Source organism: Andrographis paniculata, unplaced genomic scaffold (genome assembly GCF_009805555.1).
Source record: "Andrographis paniculata isolate CXL003 unplaced genomic scaffold, ASM980555v1 Contig62END, whole genome shotgun sequence".
Lineage (NCBI taxonomy): Eukaryota > Viridiplantae > Streptophyta > Magnoliopsida > Lamiales > Acanthaceae > Andrographis > Andrographis paniculata.
The window spans coordinates 8,629,087-8,637,792 of record NW_026137598.1 but is presented as its reverse complement, the minus strand read 5'-3'; the positions used below and the strand labels follow the sequence as shown (position 1 = coordinate 8,637,792).

The 8,706-nt window shown below is 39.7% G+C and overlaps 2 protein-coding genes across 8 annotated transcripts; both read left to right on the top strand.

Moving 5' to 3' along the window:
- The first annotated feature begins 344 nt into the window (after positions 1-344).
- Positions 345-4,804, top strand: LOC127260851 (probable alpha,alpha-trehalose-phosphate synthase [UDP-forming] 9). 7 transcript variants are annotated; one of them, XM_051288831.1, is made up of 5 exons: positions 345-522; positions 772-849; positions 2,037-4,033; positions 4,126-4,393; positions 4,481-4,804. In XM_051288831.1, the coding sequence occupies exons 3-5, from the start codon at positions 2,052-2,054 to the stop codon at positions 4,802-4,804; spliced, it is 2,574 nt and encodes an 857-aa protein (XP_051144788.1). In that variant the 5' UTR covers positions 345-522; positions 772-849; positions 2,037-2,051. The 7 variants fall into 7 exon arrangements, with proteins under 7 accessions (XP_051144788.1, XP_051144785.1, XP_051144786.1 ...); XM_051288828.1 differs by having other exon boundaries at positions 2,025-4,033; XM_051288829.1 differs by having other exon boundaries at positions 769-849.
- Positions 4,694-8,631, top strand: LOC127260852 (uncharacterized). Its single transcript, XM_051288832.1, has 8 exons — positions 4,694-4,812; positions 5,913-6,083; positions 6,196-6,279; positions 6,375-6,551; positions 7,150-7,320; positions 7,480-7,698; positions 7,777-7,865; positions 7,971-8,631. Exons 2-8 carry the CDS (start codon positions 5,984-5,986, stop codon positions 8,352-8,354), a joined length of 1,224 nt encoding a protein of 407 aa, XP_051144789.1. The 5' UTR covers positions 4,694-4,812; positions 5,913-5,983; the 3' UTR covers positions 8,355-8,631.
- Positions 8,632-8,706: the final 75 nt, after the last annotated feature.

Here is an 8,706-nt window from a genome sequence, read left to right as displayed (position 1 = left end):
GTTTATTCCTTGTCACTCCCGGAATATCCTTACCCGTTCGCTGTGGGCCCAAATAAACGAGTGGTGGGGATCATTTCCGGAGTCCAACTCCCTGGAGTTGCCAGGAATGATCTCCCACTCGACCCTATCCACTTTCAGACTGCATTTTCCACGTCATTTCTCATTATGTTTTTATTTAATGAGTAAAATAATACTCGCTATCCGGTATTGTACATGGTGCTTCGAGATCTTATACATTTTTATAGTAACCCTGTTGCTTTAGCTATCTTCTTCGTCAATATTAATATATTATTTTTATTATTATTTATTTTATAATAAAAAATAGTGAATAATAGTGTAATATTTCTATCGCACTCTCTTCTTTCTCTCTCTTGGAAATACACATCCATCTGTACAAAATTCCAATTCCCATTCTCCGTTCGGTGTTCTCGCTTTCTATAATTCTCTCTCAACCCTCTCTGAAGAACGTACTGCGGTTCCTCCTTACTGGCGTGGGCAGAAAGCAGCGTATTCCGATCACCGGTGATTGATTGGATTTTTTTGGTTTTTGGTGGTGGTGGCGGCGTTTTTTTTAGGAATCGGTTTTGTTTTTAGATAATGCAAACAATATTAGGTGTGAAAAGTGCTCCTTTTGTGATTTTTTTTTTTTTCGAATTTTTTCGCGGAGTGAAGAATTGATAGTTAATTTCTTGTCTGTGCGGAGAATTTTGCATTTTTGTAACGAGGAAAGCTCGAGGATTGACAGTATGTTTTTTTTTTTTTTTTTAGCAGATAGATTGATGATTGAAGTACACCGCGAAGAAAGCTAGAAGATTAGTTTCTGTTCACACTAGTTTTGTTTTTTTCAAGGTAAATCCATTTGACCTTATCTCATTTGGAATTTAGTGCTTATGATCCGTTCGTTAGTCCTTGTTACCTGCTAATTAAGTGTTGGTTTCTGTCATTTATCATTATCGCTAATCGTGTTGGTTTCTGTCATTTATCATTATCTCTAATCTGCTAATTAAGTGTTCCTTTCTGTCATTTATCATTATTTAATGATTCATGGAAATGGATTGTAAACGCAGGGCCAATACACACTTGTGGTCAGATGAGCGTGTGTATGTATTTCTCTATTTCAAATTTTACTTGGCATCAACTTGCGTATTTGTTTACTTTGCTGGTGAGGTGGGGGTTGGAGGGGGCAGTGTAGCAACATAATCTCTCAATCATTTTCTTAGAAATGTAAAAATCTGTTGATGCCTCGTTTGATAGAATATGGTTTTCTTCTCAGGCTGAGGCAGAATCTGAAACTGTGATTAGGCTCTGAAAGTTAATGTATCTCTTTGTTAAATAGATAATGATCCTTCCAGTTAATGGCTATTCATTTATTATTATAAAAACCGTGACCTCACTGTCCATAACTTATAGATTCTGCTGTTATATCGGTCACGCATCTTTTGCTGGGAAGAATGTTTGATCTTTAGATTATGTCACTGCTTTTGTAGCAATGACCTTGTTTGTCGGTTTTGACTTCTTAAGGCAATGGTGTTATAACGGTCACATATCTTTGCGGCGGCAGTTGATTGTTTTCAGTTTGCTGCTTATCCATTTCTAGTTATAGGATTGCCTTTGTAGTAACGATCTTGTTTATTGGCTATGACTAATGCTAAAAGTTTATTCATGTCTTGTCTATTACCAAATACTGCTCTAATGACGTGTGCCATGAGTCGAAATTTGGAAATGAAGCTGAAATCATGCAGTTATAAAATATAATCTGAACAGTGAGTTCAAACATTGAAATCTATCTATTCATCACCTTTGAATGTATTGAAATATCATGATCCATTGTTCCTTTTAGATTCTTCTGAGGCACTATTACATTTTTCTTGTTCTGCATTCGTCACCAAAACTTGAATTTTACATTTTAAGTTGCTGTGTGCACATTGAGAACCATTTCTGGATTTTTTTTGCTTGTAATTGAAGCTTCTGAATGCCTTTTTCTGGTGCTTCATTTATTGACTGACAATTTGGTTCCCATGAAGGATTTATTACAGAGAAGGATTCCTAGGATGGCATCAAGATCTTGTGAAAAATTTTTGGACTTGGCTTCTGGAGAATTATCAGATGTAGTTCAAACTCCTAGAGGTCTCCCAAGGGTGATGACTATTCCTGGAGTTATATCTGACAGTAATTTGAGCAGTGATGTGGAGTCTGATGGCACAGCATCTTTTTTCCAGGAGCGGAAAATCATCATTGCAAATATGTTGCCCCTGCATGCCCAGAAGGACTGTGAAGGTTCTAAATGGGCTTTTAGTTGGGATGAGGATTCACTTCTATTGCAATTGCAAGATGGTTTTCCACCTGAGACTGAGTTTCTATATGTGGGATGTCTCAAAGTTGAGATAGAGGCCAATGAGCAAGAAGAAGTTGCACAGAGGCTTCTTGATGAGTTCAAATGTGTACCAACCTTTCTTCCCTCTGACATTCAAAAGAAGTTCTATTATGGTTTCTGTAAGCAACAACTTTGGCCTCTTTTTCATTACATGCTTCCTATGTGTCCGGACCATGGAGATCGCTTTGATAGACAGCTTTGGCAAGCCTATGTCTCAGCAAATAAAATATTTGCGGATAAAATTATGGAAGTGGTCAATCCAGAGGATGATTATATCTGGGTTCATGATTATCATCTCATGGTGCTGCCTACATTTCTAAGAAAGCGATATAATCGGGTCAAGCTTGGCTTCTTTCTTCACAGTCCATTCCCTTCATCTGAGATATACAGAACATTGCCTGTCAGAGATGAGATTTTGAAAGGCTTGCTGAATTGTGATTTAATAGGCTTTCAAACTTTTGATTATGCACGACATTTCCTGTCGTGTTGTAGTAGAATGCTTGGCTTGGACTACGAATCCAAGAGGGGGCACATTGGACTAGACTATTTTGGTCGCACAGTGTATATAAAAATACTCCCAGTTGGAATTCACATGGGCAGACTGGAATCCGTGTTGAATCTTCAATATACATGCCAAAAAGTAAAAGAGATACATGAAGAGTTCAAGGACAAGAAGTTAATTCTTGGTGTTGATGACATGGATATATTTAAAGGCATCAGTTTGAAGTTACTGGCTTTTGAGCAGCTCTTACAGCAGCATAGGGAGTTTCAAGGAAAAGCAGTGTTGGTTCAAATTGTGAATCCTGCTAGGAGCTCCGGAAAGGATGTCCAAGAGGTAAAAAGAGAAACATACGAAACTGTTGAAAGAATTAATGAAACTTATGGTACCCCCGGTTATGAACCTGTGATCTTGATCGATCGTAATGCCCCTAGATATGAGAAGACTGCCTATTATGCAGTTGCAGAATGCTGCATAGTTAATGCTGTGAGGGATGGTATGAACTTGGTTCCGTACAAGTATATAGTCTGCCGGCAGGGCACACCTACTATGGATGAAGCTATGGGCATTGAAAAGGATTCTCCAAGAACCAGCATGCTTGTGGTGTCGGAGTTCATTGGGTGTTCTCCTTCTCTGAGTGGAGCAATTAGGGTGAATCCATGGGACATTGATTCTGTCGCCGAGGCTATAAATATGGCAATCACCACACCTATTGCAGAAAAGCAACTACGCCATGAGAAACACTATCGTTATGTCAGTTCTCATGATGTGGCATATTGGGCTCGCAGCTTCATGCAGGACTTGGAGAGAGCTTGCAAGGATCACTATGATAAACGTTGTTGGGGCATTGGTTTAGGCCTGGGTTTCAGAGTTATTGCACTTTCACCAAGTTTCAGGAAGTTGTCAGTTGATCACATTGTCTCAGCATACAAGAGGACAAGCAGAAGAGCAATCTTTCTTGACTATGATGGCACTGTTGTACCCGAATCCTCAATTGTTAAATCTCCGAGTCCTGAACTGGTCAGTGTGCTCAATGCCCTCTGCAGTGATCCTAACAACACTGTGTTTATTGTTAGTGGGAGAGGAAGGTCTTCACTATGTGAATGGCTTGCTCCTTGTGAAAAACTTGGCCTGGCTGCTGAACATGGGTATTTTATTAGGTATGACTATTTTCTCTCCTTTTCTTAAATCTTTACTGGTGTGTGTTGTTCTTACCATTTATGAATTGATAATGAATGTGGCCTTTATTCAGATTTAACAAAAATGAGGACTGGGAATCATTAGCTGCTGATCTTGACTGGAAGGACATTGTGGAACCTATTATGAAACTTTACACCGAAGCAACTGATGGATCCTGTATGGAGATTAAAGAAAGTGCATTGGTGTGGCATCATCAGGATGCAGACCCCGACTTTGGCTCCTGTCAAGCCAAGGAACTCTTGGATCATTTGGAAAATGTTCTTGCCAATGAACCAGCTGTTGTGCGACGAGGGCAACATATTGTAGAAGTTAAACCCCAAGTATCTCTCTCTCTTGCACTCTTGGCTCTTGCTGTTGTTTCCTGTCATAGACCTGTATTGATGCATATTATTATTATGTATGTGTAGGGTGTGACAAAGGGATCAGTTGCTCAGAAGGTGCTTTCCATGATGGTCGACAACAAGGCACCTGATTTTGTAATGTGTATCGGAGATGACAGGTCCGACGAAGATATGTTTGAGAGCATATTGAGTACATCCTCTTATCCATCACTTCCTGCTGCATACCCGGAGATCTTCGCTTGCACCGTGGGACAGAAGCCGAGCAAGGCCAAGTATTATCTGGATGATGCCACTGATGTCCTGAGACTCCTCCATGGACTTGCCAACGCATCTACTCCAAAGCCCCATCAAAGTGTGCACTTTCAAGTCACCTTTGATAGTGCATGCTGAAGATGCAGGTAGTTTTTACTGATTCGGATAAAATTGACTATAGTTAATATATATATATATATATATATATACATAATACTATATATTAACTTTATCTTTATCTTCGGACCTGGAAATGATGGGCTTTCTTTCTTTTTTTTCCTGAAAAAAGAAAAAAGAATCCTTCTTATGGGTTGTAGAAAAGCAGCTCTTTTTGGGGCCAAAATGTTGATAGTTGCTGCTACCCTCATGAATTAAGAGGAACCATTGTTTTGTATAGTTGTTCTAAGAAGACCTTTCTCTCTCCCCCAACATAATACCATATTGAACACCCATCCATTTGTCGTCTGTTTTGTGATTTTCTCTTCTAGAATTTTATTTATTTATTTATTTTTTTGGTAGTTATTCACTTATTCTCTACACAACTGGGCTCCACTTTGGTATTTCATTGTTTTTTTCTCTCTCTAACTCTTTATTTGAGCGGGCCCATGTTTTGTCAAGTAGCTATATTCATAATGGATGTACTTTGTGCTAAGCCCAAGTCCAAAGTTAACCGCATAAAATTGAACAGCGCAAAAATGCTTTGTTTATTTCCACAAAATTGACTGATGCGCGCGCACGCACGCACGCAGACTCGCAGGTGCTTTTCTCTTTCTCTAAAAGAGATTTTAAATAGTGTTGGGCCATTACTTTTTAGTACAAAGATAAAATGAAATTGCCAAAATTCCTCGGTACAATAAATGCTCATTAATGATTCTTTCCCTTCTCTAAACAAGGGTAAGGGAAAACAAAAAAAAATTTAAAACATTATGACGTGTTCGACCCCCCAAACCCATCGCGGCGGATTTCACATTGAAGTAACCCGCATTTCAATATTTAATGAATTTCTGCAATATTGCTGCCATCCCATTTTCCGACTCAGATATTTTCCCATTTCAGCTGTTGAATTTTGATGTTATTTCCAAGCATGCTCTATGCATTTGGGATTTTCTGCATTTCAAGACGCCAATTCACATGATGATGATGATGCTGATGATGATATCTGTCTTCTTGCTGTAGTTTCTAGTCTCTTCTAGTTTCTTCTGACTTCTCTTCCTCCCGCTTCATACTTCAATCCATCTCAATCCAGAGGTTTGATCGACCGTTTTGAATTGCGTTTGCGCGCTCTTTTTGGGCGTGCGAATTGAAGTAAATCTGAAAATGGCATTTCGAATGGGGAAAGATTTACCTGTTGTGTTTCTCAGCCTTCTGCTCCTTCTTTGTGGTGTGTGCTCTGTTTCGGCTTCTTCCGCACCTTCTCGTAAGTGTACACATACGCGCACGCACGCACAGTTTCTGTGGTTGTTCATCTTGGGAGTTTTGCTAGCTTTGGTCATTCGTTTAAATATAGATACATGTTGTGATGTTGGCAGGAGTATTGAATAGGTTTGTTGCAAATGCATTATCTATGCTGATGAAATGGATGGGTCTCACATTTAAGGCCATCTTCCGAACTGGTAAATTATATGATGTCGAACATGTATTCTATTTATTGGAATTTCTGTTTGCTTATTTCTTTGTGTCTATATGCCTGGATTTTGTGCAACTGCAGCAATTTTAAGACGTCCATCGGTGAAGTTTGAGGGTGGTTATGATGTTGAGACTGTGTTTGACGGCAGCAAGCATGGCATTGAACCTTACAATGTTGGAGTCTCACCAGATGGGGAAATTCTAATTCTGGATTCTGCTAATAGTAACCTTCACAAGATCTCTTCTTCTTTTTCAACGTGTAAGTTTCTGCAAGGAGGTGCAAGTTTTTATTTTTTTAGATCATGTGGCTTAAATGTATTGAATTGTTAGCAATTTAATTGCATTGAGTAATTCAGAGGAAGATTTGATGTGTTTTTGTCCACACTTGGATGTTGAGCAACTGATTTGATGGGGGAATTGGGATTTCATTTTCCCAACCCATGTTGAATGGTAGCATAGTTTCAAAAGGCTATGTGTTTACGTGCTAAATGATTTGTTTGCGGTTGCAAGTGTTGAACCCCAATCTGATGTTACAACTTCATTGGTTTCAGAATTTGTTTTAAGAAGCCAAATGTTTCAGTCATTGGTACTTAAATTTCGATTATTTACTCCGCTGTACATAGAGATGGGAATGAAGGTTGAATTGGTAATGAAAAAGCAATAAACAGGATTGGGGCAGCCTTGAAGGCGTATGGTGGTTTTGCTTATTCAAGTTTGTGGATTGTCGTGCTCGGATGTTGAGCCTAAGTCTCGTCAGTTTCAGCTTCAACTTTGGGATTTGCCTCTTGTTCATTGCCCTTTTCGCCCCCTCTTTTTCATTTTAAAGGCTAAATTGGGTGATTTCTCAAAAATTGCAGATAGCCGGCCAATATTGGTTGCCGGGTCAGCAGGGGGGTATTCCGGATATGTGGATGGGAGATTGAGGCAAGCTATGATGAACCATCCAAAAGGACTTACAGTGGACGACAGAGGAAACATTTACATTGCTGACACAGATAATATGGCAATCAGGAAGATAAGCGATAATGGCGAGTTTACACTTTTGGACGCTTTGCTAATATTTATAATGACAGAACAAAATTTCACCTTTAGAACCTGATTGAAATCCATATTACCCTGTTTTTCTTGAATCTCAAGTCCCTTCTCTGTTTCTTGATAAAAAATTGTGGTTAATTCTGTTTCTCTAGGTGTGGCAACTATAGCTGGAGGCAAGCACAGTCGAGGATGGGGACGTACGGATGGACCAAGCGAAGATGCAACATTTTCAAATGATTTTGATGTGGTCTACAGCAGGAGCAGTTGCTCCCTTCTTGTAGTTGATCGTGGCAATAAGGCCATTCGCGAGATACATCTCCATTTGGATGATTGCCCTTATCTTTACGGATATAGTCTTCCCATAGGTTTGGGTAAGTGACATTCATATGCTCCACCTCTCATGTTCTATATCTTCCTGTTGACGAACTAATCAGGTGAACCAATGACAGGCATTGCCATGGTTACCGCATCTGTCCTCTTCGGATATATGTTGGCACTTTTTCAATCCAGGATTCGATCAATCTTCTCTTCTCCATCCGTAAGTCCACTTTCCAACGCTGCCCTGTTGTTGCCCTGATCATTCTTGCAAGCTTTCACATGGCCAATCAATATGTTTGCAATTCTCTTGTTTGTCTTCAACCAGCCGAAAGAACCATTGTTTGATCATCATATTCAGAATCAAGGGCAGCTTCATCATCAAAGACATAAGAAGCATTCAAAAAGTAGGTATGTGCCGGAGACACTTGTAATCCCGGATCCAGATGGACCTCCAGCCACCGACGCCTGGGACCCTGCGCCCCGGACGCCGAAAGATCCTGAAAAGAAGCAGCGCCTCACAAAGCGCATTGCTTTCTACAAGGGATGGTGGGATGAAGACTTCTCCCAGGTGCAGCAGCAGCAGCATCACCTACATCGCCACCAGATTCGATCATCAGCGCCACACACTTACTATTGTCAGGTGAGCTGCTCCAAGACAGACGATGAGATCGTGTTCGGTGCAGTGCAGGAGCAAGACAAAAATCACTGATCACCATGGACATAAGAAAGATGGATTTTCTATTGGTTTTTGTCGTTGATGGAATGAATTATATATTGCTGCTGCTGCTGCTGCTTCTGTTACATGTCAGAACAAGTGTGGAGTGGAGAGTGGCATCTGTTGAAAAGGGTTGACAAATAATAATACTCGTATGTAGAGATTGTAGCAGCCGAAAAGTTTTTCATTTAACCTTTAATTGGTTTTGATCGGAACAACAATCCTTTTTATTATATAGAATCGTTATTATTGTAAGCAAAATTATTTATAATCTGCCCTTGATTTGAAAAGTCATAAAATCGTCAGTACCGTAGGCAAAAGTGCTTATAAAATTTCCTGAAGATTT

Bases quoted from the DNA above. Each gene is read 5' to 3' on its own strand.
- LOC127260852 (XM_051288832.1), top strand. From the start codon at position 5,984: ATGGCATTTCGAATGGGGAAAGATTTACCTGTTGTGTTTCTCAGCCTT. The intron at 6,280-6,374 runs GTAAATTATATG...GTGCAACTGCAG, and splicing joins TAAGGCCATCTTCCGAACTG to CAATTTTAAGACGTCCATCG. The intron at 6,552-7,149 runs GTAAGTTTCTGC...CAAAAATTGCAG, and splicing joins CTCTTCTTCTTTTTCAACGT to ATAGCCGGCCAATATTGGTT.
- LOC127260851 (XM_051288831.1), top strand. From the start codon at position 2,052: ATGGCATCAAGATCTTGTGAAAAATTTTTGGACTTGGCTTCTGGAGAA. The intron at 4,034-4,125 runs GTATGACTATTT...GCCTTTATTCAG, and splicing joins GAACATGGGTATTTTATTAG to ATTTAACAAAAATGAGGACT. The intron at 4,394-4,480 runs GTATCTCTCTCT...ATGTATGTGTAG, and splicing joins TTGTAGAAGTTAAACCCCAA to GGTGTGACAAAGGGATCAGT.